This window comes from Cnephaeus nilssonii (genome assembly GCF_951640355.1).
Source record: "Cnephaeus nilssonii genome assembly, chromosome: 21".
NCBI classification, from domain to species: Eukaryota; Metazoa; Chordata; class Mammalia; order Chiroptera; family Vespertilionidae; genus Cnephaeus; species Cnephaeus nilssonii.
In genome coordinates, this window is record NC_137092.1 from 39,176,881 (window position 1) to 39,193,045 (window position 16,165).

General features: G+C 52.8%; 1 protein-coding gene across 2 annotated transcripts; it reads left to right on the forward strand.

Moving 5' to 3' along the window:
- The first annotated feature begins 282 nt into the window (after nucleotides 1-282).
- GJA5 (gap junction protein alpha 5) lies at nucleotides 283-15,929 on the forward strand. Of its 2 annotated transcripts, XM_079761828.1 has the most exons (3): nucleotides 297-397; nucleotides 9,149-9,339; nucleotides 13,031-15,929. In XM_079761828.1, exon 3 carries the CDS (start codon nucleotides 13,055-13,057, stop codon nucleotides 14,132-14,134), a length of 1,080 nt encoding a protein of 359 aa, XP_079617954.1. In that variant the 5' UTR covers nucleotides 297-397; nucleotides 9,149-9,339; nucleotides 13,031-13,054; the 3' UTR covers nucleotides 14,135-15,929. The 2 variants fall into 2 exon arrangements, with proteins under 2 accessions (XP_079617953.1, XP_079617954.1); XM_079761827.1 differs by lacking the exon at nucleotides 9,149-9,339 and having other exon boundaries at nucleotides 283-397.
- The last annotated feature ends 236 nt before the right edge of the window (nucleotides 15,930-16,165 follow it).

The window sequence follows — 16,165 nt, forward strand, 5'->3', positions numbered from 1 at the left end:
GGCAGGCAAAGCCCAGGCCTCGCACCACCACCCGCCTCGCCTCGGGGACCGGCGCTGTGGCTGCGATGACAGCAGGAGGGCAGCGGGGGAGGAGGAGGGCTCTGCCCCCTTCAGGGGAGAACTCTGCTAGGAGAGGCTGCAAGGAGGTGGAGGAGAGAAAACTTTTTAAGTGAGCAAAGACTCTAAGAGCACAAAAGAGAGAAGGGAGGGAGGGGCCCGGGGGAAGGGGGTGGAGAGAGAAAGAGTAGGAAGAGGGGGGAGGAGGGCGGGTGACAGATATGGATTCAAAAGAGGGTGGAAGAGGGACAAGTGACAGGCTGGAGAGCCAGGAGCAGTGGGCGGTCGGAGGAGAGGGCCAGAGGACTGACGCCCCGGGAGTCCCCGAGCGGAGAGGAAGGTAAGGGGGGCTTGCATTTTCAGAGGTGAAACCACCAGCTGATGGGCAGGAGCCAGGAGGGCCAGCCTGGGGTCCAGGCTGGAGAACAACAAAGCTCCCTCTCTGTGCCCTGGGCTCCTGCCCCACCGCAGCCTTCCCTGAGATGCTGAGGTGGGGGGTGCCAAGGAGGGTGCTTCCCGAGGCGAGAGGAACGACTTTCTGGGTCTACAAGGAGCTGTGGGCAGGCGCGTGGGGGTCGCAGGAGGTAGCCCACCCCTGGAGGGGTTGCAGGGCTCCAAGGGCAACGCGAAAGGGGTCCACTGTCCATCTCCCAGCACTCGGTTGGGATGGAGTTGGCCCTTTAAAAAAACCTCACTGTTTTCGGCGCGTCCTCTAGGCGGGGAATCTTTTTTGAAATGCTCTCTGCAACGTCTAGGAGAGTGTTTTGGTTTTCCCCTAAGGCTTGTTGGAGGGTTTAAAAATATTCCTGCTCAGTTTCCTGCCCAGGACCGTGCCCCACTGCGCCCTGTGAGCAATCTGGCTTGTGAGGCCAGAGGCTGGGGGGACCGGGGACCCCGAGGCGGGAGAGGCACCCGCTGGAGTCGCCTCCCCTGCGGTGCAGACAGGGCAGAGGGCCTCGGGGCTGAAGGTTCTGTCGGCTCCTGACCTTTCTGAGCAGGCGGCGAAAGACCCGGCCTCGGTGGCTGGGAGACCTGGGTTCTGGCGTTCTGAGTGACTGTCCGACCTCGGGCACTGCCGGACGCTACCCTCTGGGCCTCAGTTTACTCATCTGTAACCGGAGGGGCGTGAAGGAGCGGGATCCCTCTGGTTCCACTCAGCAGGAACGTCGTACAAGGCTGTGTATGATTCCTTAGGCTCAAGTACAACTCAGAAACGGAGAAAGGGAGCCGGCACGCGGCTCTGTCCCGACTGCACCTGGTTCAGCTCGCCCTGTCTCCCCGCCCCGGCCTCATGGAGGGCTCTGGGTCTTGCTCCTCAGCATCTCAGCTGGCTGTTTCCTGAGGCCCGGCCCCTGGCCTGGGAGGAGGGCCGTGCGGGGAGCACTGGAGGGGGAGTCAGCAGACCTGGGAGAAACGCAGCAAAACGAAGCAGAAGAGACCAAGGCCGGGCTGAGGGTTGTGGCATTCCGTGTGCTGGAGAGGCGGGCTGGTGGCTGGGGACACAGCTGGCATTCAGAGGCGCCCAGCCTGACGCTAGACCGGCGGCCAGGCACTCTCCATCGCCTCACCCCCGGCCCCGCTCACAGCCCAGCCCCTGACTCACTGCTCCCGGTGACAGCTCTGACCTCTGCACCTTCCTGCAGGTTCCCCGGGGGCGGCGCACTGGCCTGCCCGCCCCCGGTCCCTCCAAGCTGTTTCCTCCCGGCGGCTGCCAAGAGAGTGACCACAGCGAGCATAGCAGAGAGCGCCCGGAGGCGGTTCCCTGGTTCCTACCGCCCCCCGCCCCGGGCAGCCCTCCCCACACGTGCAGCTCAGAGACCATGGCGGGAGCATCAGCCGCTTTGCCATGGCCTCGGAAGCCCGGGGGTGTACTTGCCGGGCTCCCCAAACAGGTCTCGATGCTCGTCTCCTCGCTGCCTCCCGCTCCGGCCTCCCAGTGCTGGGCCACTCGCACTAGAAGAGGTTTCTTAGAGGGCCTGTCTGGCTCCTCTTTGACACAGAAGGGAACGCAGGCCTGGGAGAGGAGAGTGACTTGCTGGGGCCGCCACAGGGAGTCGGGCAGCTCAGCGGGGCGCACACCCGCTCCCCTCACTGGCACCAGGCCCCTGACTCCGCCCTGGGCTGTGGTTTCTGAGCCGCCTCTCTTCCCCAGCCTCCTGCTTCTTCCTTAGCATCTCTCCAGTCCATTGGAAGGCATGACACCCACCTGCCCACCGCTTCTTCATCATTAACGCTGGCGGGGGGGGGGGGGGGGGGGGAGGTGCATACAATGGAAAGTCCTGGGCTCTAGCAGCCAGCAGATGGCCACGGTGCAGCCTGGCCTCGTGGGTACTGGCTGACCCACCGCTGGACCCAACCAGTCCAAGCAGGACCGGGAACCTGTGTGTTGGATCAGCCAGGACAGGGCCTGGAAGACCCGCCGGCCTCAGGGCCAGTGAGGCCCAGGCCCAGGCTCTGCCCTCTGACCCCAGGATGACCTCTGCCCCCGGGGATCCCCGCAGGTCTCTGTGTGAGCTGGCCCCTCTTAGGCTTGAGGACTGAGCAGAGCGAAAGGGAGAGACGCTCCTTTTCCAGGAGAGCTTCAGGTGTCCTTGAAGGGACGCCGATTTCCTCTCCGCGGTCAGCAGCTGCTGGCTCCTGGCAAAGGACAGCTGGGCGCCACTTGGTGGGTCAGTTATTTCCAACCGATCAGCAAATGACGGCGAGAAACCTCCAGCCTCAACCACCCGCTCACCCTCGTGAGGAAAGGGAGTCTGGGGCTCGGACTCAGGCATTGAAATAGCAGAGGGGCCTGGGGGCTCATGGCACTCAGGGGAGGGGAGGATGGAGAGCCTGGGCTAGTCACATCGGGTTAGACTTCCCGCTGTGTGACCGCGGGTGGCATTTCATGTCTGATCCTTCAAGAGTTAGTAAATGCCTTCCTTGTGGGGTTGTAGAGGGTTAAGTAAAACAATGTATTGACTGTGGCCCTCCCATCAGCAAGTGCTCCGTGCACAATGGAACAAGGGGGAATCCAGGTTGCCCGGCCCTCGGCCCACGTGTCTTCACATGACATCACATGTCACACAAAGGTCTGTCCGCCGTGAAGGCTCGCTGCGGCATGTCCCTCGGGCACGGCTTGTTTTTATGACCACGGGGTTTTTTCTGAGTCTCCTGTTGCTGACCCTGAAGCTGGGAGTCAGAAAACCTGGCTTTGCCTCTTGGCCTCGCCGCTCACTTGCCGTTCTATGACACGTGGGCAAGGGACGAAGCCTCCAGCTACTCGAACTTAGAGCTGGAGGGGCCTTCACAGCACCCAGCTCCGCCATCGCTTTGACACCCGAGGGAACCGAGAAGGGTGCTGACTTGTCCAGAGTCACGAAGAAACGGGTGACACTGGAAAGAGCCTCTTCTCTGAGCCTCTGGTTCACAGAGGACTTGCAGGTTTTCCACCAAACCTGGCGTCTTGGTGAAGCAGAACTTCCGGAGAGGGCAGATGTGGGGGGGTGGGGGGGGGGGGGGGCAGGCTGGCCCTTCTCCTCAGCCCACAGGGAGAGGACGTCCCATTTCTCCTCCGAGCAGAACGAAGCCCGTTTCCCACCCACCCCTGTGGGCGTGCCCTCAGATTGGTGATTAGGTTCAAAGTGCTGCCGCTCCCAGGAGGAAGGGCTGGCAGGAAGCTCACAATGTAAGGCAGGGAGTCCACCTCCAGGCCAAGGGCTCGGGTTCAAGGACAGCTAGGAGGCCACGAGAGAGAGGAGCCTGGTTGGAGCGGGCCCTGCACCTCCCTCTTCTCCAGCCCTGCCTCCGGGATCCTCATTGCCAGTGAAATCACAATGTACAGTTGAATTAATAGCCTTCCCATCGCCCGTGCTTCCCCCTCCTCCGGCACCCCCACGCGGTGCCACGTGGGGGCCCTGGCTGTGTCACTCTAAGCAGCCTGCTGTCCTATCAAATTCTGCACCAAGTTGGCTAGTTGGCTCACACTTGAGAGAAGTTTTTACTGGAAATGTCAGAAAAGAAAAAACAGGGAACTAGCATTACTGAGTAGCTTCTATGTGCCAGCTACTGTTCTGGGCAACCGCACATATCCACACATGGTTTAATGTCCAGGAGTAAACATCCCCCCTTTTCAGATGAGGAGGAAACGGGGAAGTTAAATGACTTGCCTAAGGTCACACAACCAGAGGGCGATGGAAGCAGGGTTAGACTTACCATTCCTTAGGGATCATGCCTTCCCCCCTCCCCCCTCCCCACCTCACCTAACTATTTCTGTTTCCTTTGTTCTTGTTATGATTTGACATCAATGGAACACCAGAGCCTGCTGTTTAGCCAGCCGAGAACCTGGCAGGGGACACGGCCGCGGCCAAGAGCACTTAATGGCTAAAAAAGGAAATAACTTTCTATATGTGAATTCCGGCCAAATGATGGCAGAGGCTGAAGTCTGGGAATCCTGACCACTGCGGGCTGAGGGCCCTGATGTAATCATTAATTCTGGGAGCAGCATATGTAAGAGGTGGCCAGCCACCGAGCTGAGGCTGGAAGGAAAAGCCCTGCTTGGGGAGTAAGAGACTGGGGTCTGGTCACAGGTTTGTCACCAGCTGTCAGTCCTAGGAGCTCTTTGATGTTCTTTCCCTTTTACAGACAGAGAAGATGTAGGCTTTGGGACCAGGCTCAAGTACCTTAGGCAGTCTCTGCTAGTTGTGTGACTTGGTACAAGCTACTTGACCTTTGAGCCTCAGTTTTTCCACCTGTGAAATGGGATAATACTTCTTTCCTAGCAGGGCTACTATAAGGGTTAGAAAGTACAGTTGTACAGTGCTTCACACGTGGAAAGCGCTTAACTTAGTGGTATCTGTTCTTACTTAACTACCCTTGACCCTCATCTTCATCTTGTGTAAAAATAAGGGGTTGAGTTTTTATTGATCTCTAGATTTCAGCTCTACTGTACTGTGAATCTATGACAAGATGATGGGAATAATAAGGAAATGTAATCATTTCGTAAATATAATTTCCATTAGTAATTGTATAGCTTCTAATTGTCCCCTCTGGGGACAATTAATAAAGACCCCTCAGTATTTAATTGTAATTGAAGAGCTTTATTTGCCACCCCCTCCCACCCACTCCTTATAAATATTTTTTTCTTCCAACATTTGAAGGAGAAAAAGTACTTAGCTTAGCGTAATCCTCTTTCTCCACTTTGCCTGCTCCTTCCCACCTCCTTGGCCTTGGAACAACTGTCTGCCAGTAGGGTGTCTCTGAGCGGACCCCTCTGTTCGTGCCGGAATTAAATCGTTAGATTGAAAGAGGAGTTAATTATCTGCCATTGGCCAGAGTAGGAGGCAAACTGAAGTGACACTTTGCCTCAGCCATCTGTCTCTCCTTTTCTCTCATCTCCCTCTCCCTCTCCCCTCCATGGTGGTCCAGGTTCAGAGGCACAGGTCCGAATAGAATTGCCCCAACCACTTACAGATCAACTCCCTATCCTGACTGTGACTCACAAACATCCCGAGGCAGTCCTCCCAGGTAAAGTGGCGAGCCTTTGGTAAGGACTTTCAAGAAGGGACTTCAGGCGATGTAGATCGTCCAGCACGGTTGTTAAGGCAGGAGCGTTGTTGCTAGACTAGACAAGAGCTGGGTTTGAAGCCAACTCCCCGCTGAATAGCAGTGGAGTCTTGCTCAATTCACCCTCTTTGAGCCCTCTAAAAAGGGGACGGGGTAGTCCTCACTTCCTCATGTTTTTGAGAGAATCCAATGAGGAAAACATATATGAAGAAACTTGCAAGTGCCTAGTACGTAGAAAGGTCTCAATGAATGTTAGCTTATTTTATTATTATTATTATTATTATTATTATTATTATTACTACTATTATTATTATTATTACCTAGATTCAAATCCTCTTTTTGGGTAGCTCTGGGTACACTAGACCATGGAGCTGAGACTCTCCAAGGATGATGGAGATCCCTGAGGTCGCTGAGGACCAAGACCACTTTCTCATGTCATTCTCCCTGTACATTCATTTCAGGGAGAAACTACTAGAATGAGGGGAAATCTGGAAAAGGCACATTGATGACTAAAGTGCAGAAGAGTTCTGAGATGACAGTTCTATCTGGCACTTTACAAGCCACCTTTGATGTCTGACACAGCCTAGCAGCTCCACAAACACTTTCTGAACTAAAGGCTCTGATGTGATACTGTGTCTAAGGCCCCCAGGAAGTGAGGTCCTTTGAGTCTATTTTACAACAGAATTCTCTTAATTGGGAAGCAAGTCAACCCTGCCCCGTGACACATTCCACTATATAGTGAGCAGGATTACACCGTGGAGCCGGGGGCTGTGACTATGACTATGAATAGCAGCCTTTGTTGAGAACCAGAGATCTGTTAGATACTGTCCAGAATGTGCGTCACTGTCTAGAATTAGACTCAGATTCCGTGGAGTGGTCTTCAAGTGTAATTTTGACAAACTTGGGTGAGCTCCCCAGGGACCCGGGGGAGGAGGCAGAGAAGGAATGGTCCATGCTGATGGCGTCTCTGCTGCAGACACCCAGCCCTGCCCCGACCAGCAGAGGGCTCTCCCACGGGCAGAAGAAAGGCTCAGTGACCTGTCTCCTTGATGTCCTGGCCCCCACAGTCATTGTGGAGATGCCCCTGAACCACCTTCCCAGAGAGACCCCTCTGCTGTCATTAGGTGTTTTGAGTAACCCAAACACTGTCATTCATTAACTGTTGCTGTTTTTTAAAAAGTACACCCATCGTCTATCAGGTGTAAGGCTCAATGTTAAGCAATAAGGGGAATAAAGAGGGAGGGGCATTTCAGTAGGAGGATGCGATGAAGAACAAACACGGGGATTGTCTTGAAGGAGATCCGGGTTGAGTTGGCGAGAGAATACACAGCCAGTAGAGCAAATAATTCACTTTGCAAAACTGAACTGAATTATTCTTTTCATTAATCCCCTCAGCACCCCAGCCAGTGCTGGCCACATCAAGGGAGCGTCGTAAATGTTGGCTTGATTGCATAAAAGTTGACTCCCAGGCCTTCCCTACCACTAAATGGCAGAGCCCTGTCTCAGATCACTCACTGCCTAGGGTGAGCAGGAGCTTTTGAAGTTCCAAAGTGGGAGACCTGAGAGTTGATGGGCTTTGTCCTTGGAGGGAAGGTGGAGGGAAACTTTCTGGTGTGCACTGTCTGGATCAGAAACTCTGGAATGAAGTCTGGATCTGTTCCCATTAGTCTTTGTTTCTTTGAATACGTCTTATCTTCTCTACATGTCTCCTCCTTTGCAAAACAGAGGTAATAACTATCACCCCCCAAAGTGGTTATGAGGAGTCCTCATTCAATAATAAAATTTGAGCCCAGCCGGCATGGCTCAGTGGTTAAGCATTGACCTATGAACCAGGAGGTCAATTCCCCATCAGAGCACATGCCCGGGTTGTGGGCTTGATCCCCAGTGTGAGGTGTGCAGGAGGCAGCCAATCAATGATTCTCTCTCGTCATTGATATTTCTATCCCTCTTGCCCTCTCCCTTCCTCTCTGAAATCAATAAAAATATTTAAAGAAATATTTATTATGTACCTAATGATAGAATCTAATGCAATAAGTATACAAAGTAGAAGACAGGGCTTTGGACTTTTGAAAAATCTACTACCAATTTGAGGGGGAAAGCTTTTACATCGTTGAGGGCAGAAATCATGCCTGGTTTTATTAATTCTATAGCTATCATTGAGTACCTAATATGTGGCAGACCTGGTACTTCTTAGGCATTATTTTCAGTACTTGGAACAGTGATGGACACATAGTAGGGACTCCAGAAAGTACTTTCGAATTGGCTGATAGCAAGAAACTTTTGGAGAACAAGTGTAAGGCAGCATATAACTAAGCCTGAGAATGTATCCTACTTGCTGGATGGTAATTTAGTCTTCAGAGTTCAGGAGACATCAGAGAGGGCTGAGGTCAAGTTGAGAAGTCTTCTCCATTGTCTCCTTAGACGTGTGGGATCAGAGGAAGAGGTCCTGACTGAATGTATGCTAATCTGGATTGCTCTAAATTGATTTTCTTTGGAAACATTGGCTGCACAGGGAGGCGACAGTGCTAACAAGAGGAGGAGCACTGAGCTGGGAATGTAGATACCTTAGATACCCACATTTTCTTTCTAGCCATGTAATGCATGAAGTAAGGTTATAAAATTATTCATGTTCACTATTCACCAAAGCTTTCCATTGGCCTTTTCCATCTTATCCAAGTATCATGTCTTATTCTCAAACAAGTCCTCTGTGGATTGCTCCAAAACTTTTGCTTTGTCCCAGGCTATGACACATGGAAAGAGGATGTCGAAGGTTTTGTAGTGAAGAACCTTCAGCGCTGGGATGCTCTTGTCCAGTTTCTAGGGACCACCTCCTTTTGCCTGGGTCCCTTCAGAACTGGTATGGGCTGCAAAGGGCTGTAGAAATCGATTTTCCAGAGCTCTCTGAAGGGCCCTGCTCTAAGGAGGCCCTCCTCAACCCCCTAACCTAGAGTTAGCCTCCTGCCATATATTCCTATACTGCCCTGTACTTCCCTAATAGTAACACATCACATTTTATTGCAATTGTGGGTTTAATTTCTCCACTTCATGAAGGGAAATAAGGGCAGTCAAGCTCAGAGAAGGCAGGGAGTCCTTGTTTGTCTTTTGTTGCTGTTGTTTGTTTGTTTATTTATTTATACAAATGTATCTTTATTGTTGAAAGTATTGCGCATGTCCCCTTTTTTCCTCATTGACCCCCTCCAGCCCCATCCCCCAGGCCTTCACAAGCTTCTTGGGCTAAGGTTGTGGGAGACCCAAAGGGACTTAGTGTAGTTGGAAAACTGACTTCAGTCAGAGACCTTTCATGTTATAACCTGAGCAGCTGGTACGTGGCAACAATTTTAAGTTTTTCTGACCTTGCCTGAGTAATTCAGGAAGTCACAAACGAGGGGTCTTCCACCCTGTCTGCTGCCATCCAGGCCCCGGGGGATAGCCCCACCCCACCCCGCCTTGGCCAGTTTTCTCTTGTTTCCCGAGGAGCCGTCATTTCCAGTACTGTCTTTCTGATATTCCATGATGCTCCCTTCTGTCCCTGCTTTACTCCTTCCAGGTGACCCACCAAGGAGGGAGTCAGCAACGAAGACTCTTGACAGACCAAACCAGAGCATCACATGCTTTGCCTGGAACTATTTTATACTTCCTTGGGGACTTGCAAGGAATAAGTGACAGAGTCAGAAGATCAGAGGAAAAGTCTTCAGGGCCTGAGGAGAGTTTGTAAAACTTGCCCCAAATCCTAGAAGTGTATGATATTTGTTTATTTCTTTCTTTTCATTCACTTCTTATTTGCATCTGTTTTCCTCCCACTTTCTCCCTTCTGCTTTTCCATCTGTTTCTCTCTTCTTTGTAATCTTTCTACTTGCTCTTTCTTTTTCCTTCTCCAATTATTGTTCTCCCCCACCACTGTCCTTGCTGGTAATGGCTGCCTTTTATTCAGTTCTTATATCCTGAGCACTATGCTAAGTGCTTTGTATCTACCACTTCGTAATACTCTCTGAGCTAAATAATATTATACCCATTTTGCAGGTGAGGTAATTGAGACACAAATCCAATAACTTATCCAAGCTCAGGAGATAACAGGGATTTGAGCTCCAATTAGCTAACCCCCAAGCCATCTTCTCTTAACCGATACATGGTCTATTTTTCTCCATTTCCAACTCCCCCTTGTCTTTTACCTCTTTTTGTTCCTCCTCGTGCTCTTCATCCTCTCTACTTCTCTCCCCCACCCCCTTCTCTTACTCACCACATCCTGGTCCCCACACTTGTGTGCCTGACCCTGAAGGTGCTGAACACTGTGCACGTGCCCAGAAGAGATGACAGCCCATTTAAACTCTTATCTAATCAGGCATTTTCCTTTTGAGCAAATGTTTCACGTTTTCCCACATTGTCTGATCAAAACCAGAGGCAAGGCCTCAAGAACTGGCTGGGTCTTTGATATGGAGGGGAAGAGAGATAAGGCCCTTTCCGCTCACTCATGGATTCCCTCATTCCCAGAGACTCTGTACTCTCAGGGTTGGGGAACGTGTAGGGAGGTAAGAGGTATTGGTAGAACTCTGCCAAGGAATCAGCTCAGGAGCCAAAGAAACCCGGGTCATGAAATGTGGCACTTTCACCCACTCCTTCCTCATGTGTATAAAGACCGTTCAGATAGGAACCAGGGCATACTGGCAGCAAAAATGTGAAGGTCAAGGTTTGAGCTTGACAATCTTTAATGCCACATCAGAGTCTGAGGTTTTATGATTCTAAGAATATTCCTCCCCTCCCCTCCCCTATCCTCCCTTCACTTTCTTTTCCTTTTGTCATTCTGTTGATTAGAATTGGTTAGAAACTTGCCCTGGCTTGTATGGCTCAGTTGGTTGAACATCATCCCATGCACCAAAAGGCCACTGGTTTGATTCCTGGTCAGGGCACATATCCGGGTTGTGGGTTCAATTCCTGACCAGAGTACATGTGGGAGTCAACTGGTCCATGTTTCTTTCTCACATCAACATTCCTCTCTCTCTCTCTCTCTCTCTCTCTCTCTCTCTCTCTCTCTCCCTCTCACTTTCTCTCTCTAAAAAAATATTTAAAAATCAATGAATATATACACAGAATTGATTAGAAGCTTAAGCCATGAGGACATTTATTGTTCATCAATAAGAATTCTAGAGTTTAGAGATTCAAAGGTCTCAGGGCACTATCTGCTATTTCTGAGATCCTCTGGGCAACTTCAGACATCCTGGCTCACACAACCCTGTCCACGGGCAGGAGCGGGTGGGGTTAGGGAGGACTTCAACAGAGGCTCCCTCCATTTACTGAGGTTGGAAAAACACTTCCTAGAGCACGCCCTCCACATCGGTCTCTCCCCACACCTCAGGGACCTGAACCAGCTGCAGTGGAGACTGAAAAAGTGACATCTGCCCTTTCGCCCTACTGATGGGGCCCAGGAAAGGAACAGGGACTGAGATCGCCACTGGGTAGGAAACACCAGTGCTTGACACCCCTTTCTTAATTCACTCAACAAAGATATACTAAGCACCCACTCTAGGCCAGGCTCTGGGTCAGGTGATGATGATACAGGGGAAAAGACAGTCCCTGGTCTCCATGAGCCCTGACCGGAAGAACACAGCCGGGCAAAGGTTTACAAAACAAGATGGCAAGTGTAGGGGAGGAGTGAGTGTCCCCAGGGCCACCACAGGAGCTGAAGAGGCTCAGCCTGAGAGAGCAGAGAGGGCTGGAAGAAGCCATGACTGGATCAATTTTGAAGGGTACATGGGATTCAGCTGGGATGAAGGGGGCCTATAGGAGGTGGTTTGGAGGAGGAGATCTGGAAATCCTCCAGACTTGGCATGGTTGGATAAAGGGAACTAAAAGGGACAGGCAGGAAACGAGGCTGAGAAGCAGGCAGGGGCCTAACGAGGGAAGGTTTTGTATGGGACATAAGAGATTGGGGCATTTAGTCTGGATGTGAGGGTGAGCAGGTCTGTGGTGGGTACCTTCTGTGTGTATGCAGGAGGCCAAGCCAAGCTGTACAACTGCAATGGCGCTGAGGTGCAGGAGACCCACATTGCCCACTGCTTGCAGCTAGGGGAACCAGAGCAGTCATCTGTGATACCTACCTGGTGTGACCCAATACACCTGGTCCATACTGGATGGTTCTGATGATTAGAAAATGCTTCCTGAGGGGGGCCGCATTTGGCACTCACTCTTTCCTCCTCCACCTAGTTATGCCCTCTGGAGACATAAAAGTTTTGTTTTCCACCTAACAGCCATTCAAACACATGGGACATTTGTGGTATTTCAACATATCACATTGTTGGGTACACAGGTCCTGATCCTGCCTGATTATGCCAACTGTTGGGTCCAAGCCTCTCTGACAGGGACTGGACCTCCTTAGATGCCGGGTGGTAGATGGAGAAGGTATAAGAAGTCGTGGCTATATAAGAGTCTTTATTGCAGGCCAAATAGCCATTGCTTACAAGGAGCCCTTAGACAAAACAGCTCTTCAAAGTAGAGTCCCATAAAGGCAGGCAGCCGCACACCGACTGATTAATAAATACAGCTTTCCCATAAAGTAGCCTCCAACATAAGAGCTGTACAGGAGCTATTATTAGAGCGACATAGGGGCCAGTCCAGGAGCCTCACATAGTAGCAGCCACATACTGCTGGCTGGTCAGTGGCAACTTATATACAAGCGCAAACAAGCTTAAACAAAAGAGGCTTTATGCCAAATAGTGACCTCAGTATTATTTGGGCTACAGAAGGGTATGCTGGCACAGTGCATAGATTGCTGCATCCTTGCTTTTGCACTTGCATATAGCAATTTAGCCTTGAACATTCTGATTAAGATTCCCACACTCAGAGTGGCCTTGCACATCCAGCGTACTCTGAAAAGGGCCCCTACGCTCCAATTGGCCTTGAGCATCAGGGGTACTCTGACAGGGTTCCCACACACATACTCTTTCATTTAATCCCCAAACCCCCCAGGTGTAGCTCTTCCCATCCCCATTTCACAGGCAAGGAACAGACTCAGTGCATTTGCGCCAAGTCACATTTGCAGATTTGCAAGACTCCGGGTCTGGTTCTTGGCCAGACTGCCTCAGAATCACCCGGTCTGCTTATGGGGACTGCTGGATGGGGACTCCAGACCCACTGAAGTAGAATCTCTGGGGGTAAGAGCACAGCATCCACATTGTAACACACATCTCAGTTCATTTCTAGATCCATTGAAGTGTGGGAGCCATGCTCTGGTCATGCTACTATAACTACTTCTAATCTCTTTCTTTGTATTTTTGCTGGGTGGTGGGGGGAGAAGAGAGCTTTTTAGCTGAATTTGGCGTATTAGTTGCACTTTCTTAGAGCACGCACTGGTATGAATCAGTGGCATCCCAGGGCAGGACTGGAGCTCCCAGACTTCGGCGGAAGCACCCCACTCCTTTTCTCCCCCTATTTGCAGGTGTCTGCCCTCTGCTGAGCCACGATGGGCGACTGGAGCTTCCTGGGGGAGTTCCTGGAGGAGGTGCACAAGCACTCCACGGTGATCGGCAAGGTCTGGCTCACGGTGCTCTTCATCTTCCGCATGCTGGTGCTGGGCACGGCCGCCGAGTCCTCCTGGGGCGACGAGCAGGCCGACTTCCAGTGCGACACCATGCAGCCGGGCTGCGAGAACGTGTGCTACGACCAGGCCTTCCCCATCTCGCACATCCGCTACTGGGTGCTGCAGATCATCTTCGTGTCCACGCCGTCGCTGGTGTACATGGGCCACGCCATGCACACGGTGCGCATGCAGGAGAAGCGCCGGCTGCGCGAGGCCGCCCACGGGGCCAGCGAGGGCCAGGGCGCCGGCCCCTACGGGTACCCGGCGGCCGAGAAGACGGAGCTGTCCTGCTGGGAGGAGGCCAACGGCAAGATCGTCCTGCAGGGCACGCTGCTCAACACCTACGTGTGCAGCATCCTGATCCGCACCACCATGGAGGTGGCCTTCATCGTCGGCCAGTACCTGCTCTACGGGATCTTCCTGGACACGCTGCACGTCTGCCGCCGCAGCCCCTGCCCCCACCCCGTCAACTGCTACGTGTCGCGGCCCACGGAGAAGAACGTGTTCATCGTCTTCATGCTGGCCGTGGCCGGGCTGTCCCTCTTCCTCAGCCTGGCCGAGCTCTACCACCTGGGCTGGAAGAAGCTCAGGCCGCGGCTGGCCCGCGCAGGGCAGGGCAGGGCGGAGTGCCAGCTGCCCGGCCCCTCCACGGCCGCGGCCCTGGGCTGCACGCCGCCCCCCGACATCAGCCAGTGCTTGGAGAACGGTCCTGGGGGCAAGTTCTTCAACCCCTTCAGCAACAGGATGGCCTCCCAGCAGAACACGGACAACCTGGCCACCGAGCAGGTGCGCGGCCAGGAGCAGATGCCCGGGGAGGGGTTCATTCACATCCGCTACGTCCAGAAGCCCGAGGTCCCCAATGGAGTCTCCCCAGGGCACGGCCTCCCCCAGGGCTACCAGAGGGACAAGCGCCGGCTCAGCAAGGCCAGCAGCAAGGCCAGGTCAGATGACCTCTCAGTGTGACCCTCCGGGGTGGGGGCCTAGGGCCAGGTGGGGACCAAGGAGGCTCAGAGAAGGAAGAGGGGTTCCTTCCGACCCCACCCGTCTTTTCTCATCACCGCTCTGCTCCTTTTGGGCCAGTGCTGTCCGAGATCTAGCCAGGCCTCTGTCTCTTCCCCATCCTCTACCAGTACCCTCAGTGAACACTCTCAGGTTACTCGCTGAACAGGGGGCGTAAGGGAAGTGAACCTAGCCAGAGAGGTAGGATAATTCTCTCCATACCAGCCACATGCCAGAGGGCTGTCCCGGTCTCTGTGGCTCTTGTGAACTGAGCACCTTTCCTCCTGCAAGGAACACCCCAGAGCTCCTAGCCAGGAAAGAGCATGAGCCAAGGAACTTGCGTGAGGTGTGCTCTTGAATGTGTGGTTTCCACGGGCCGAGCCTTGGAGGCGGTGAGGTTGCCAGGGGCCGCCCTTGGCTGCCGCTGCCTCCACCCAGTCTCACCTAAAAAGAGGTCCTTGGAGCTGGCCCAGCAGCCTTGACTTTACAAGTGCCTTGGTATGTACGCCTGGCCAATGTCCCGCCTTTACTCTGCCCGGGGGTGGGCGCAAGCAGGCCAGGGGGTGCAAGCTCCCCTCGGGAGCCACTGTGCACAGACCCACTGGAATTCCTGTCACCACCTGTCCTGCAGCTCCTTACAGTTCAGCCCGATGACAGAAACCATCCCCTCCTGGCCTCCCGTGGCTGCTCACCCAGGGCTCCCCGAAAGGCCTGACCAACCAGGACACCCAAGAAGCCAGCGTCCTCACTCAGATCCTGACCAGATCACCAGCCACAGAGGCCAGCGGAATTTCCCCAGGTCTCATTAAAACAACAAGAACATTGTGCTTCTCAGATTCCCCTTGGGGCAAAAGCCAGTCTGCTGTGAAGATGAAAATTAAAGGAGGAGAGAAAATACTGGAAAACGATTTTTTTTCTTCCTATTTATTTCCCTTGCTGACTGCCAATTAGAGTGCCAAAAAGAGGCATGATGACAGCGATGGAAGCCCCCAGATCCTTCTCCCCCTGAGGGCACAGGCATCGAGGGGAAACTCCAGCTCTTGGCAGGGTTCTCCTTTAAGAGCTCAGAGATTCCTGTGTCTCCCTGGTGCTCCGAATGAAACTGCCCGGAGGGGGCTTCCGAGAAGCCCTCTCTGCCCAGGGACTGGCCTGGTTTCTCTATTCAGTCCATCCAGAATGGGTTGCCATTTTGGATGAAGGTAAAGGATGCTCAGAATTGGATTCTGAGATGGATAGGGGAATGGTTACTTTTCACGATGTGTGTGTGTGTGTGTGTGTGTGTGTGCGCGCCTGCTGATGGGGTGGGTGAAGGGAACAGGAGGTCTGAAATGAGGAAAGGAAACCTTGGAGAAACTTGTGTCTTTCTGCCTGCCCCTCAGATGCCTCACAGAGGGGCTGAGCCTCACTGTCTTCAGTGGCATCAGCCCAAATGATGGGCATAAGAGTTGGGACAGGAGACTGAGCCTCTACCCTACCTGCCCATCACCTGGCCCCTCTGCTGGTATTTGGAGGCCATTGATGGGTGGAAAGAAGGCTGATGGCGGAGGGAACTGACTGGGATATACTCTTACCTATTGTCTGGCGCTGGCCTTAAGACTCTCCAAAACAAAGCACAGAAGACGCTCCCTCCTTCCATCTCTGAAATCTTTGTTTTGTGAAATGTGTGTTCTTGAATTGGAAACGCTGTGAGATCAGTTTTTGATGATGGGCCTTGCAGGAAGGAAAAAGGAAATATTACGTGTAGTTTGTCTTAATAAAGTCTGGCTCTATGTTTATCTCTCCTTGTGTCTCTTCCATGCTGTGACTGCAAGAGAAGGATGGCAGACTTGGTGGGGGAGGGGAGCACGTGGGCCCCACGCATCAGCCAGTCAGTAAAGCCAAGAGGTTTCGAGTCGGACATGCAAGGGTTGAAGTCCCACCTGCTGACTTACAGCTGGAGTCCAGCGACTTGATCTCTGAGCCTTGGTTTCCCCAGCTGTAAACTGAACCTAGTCA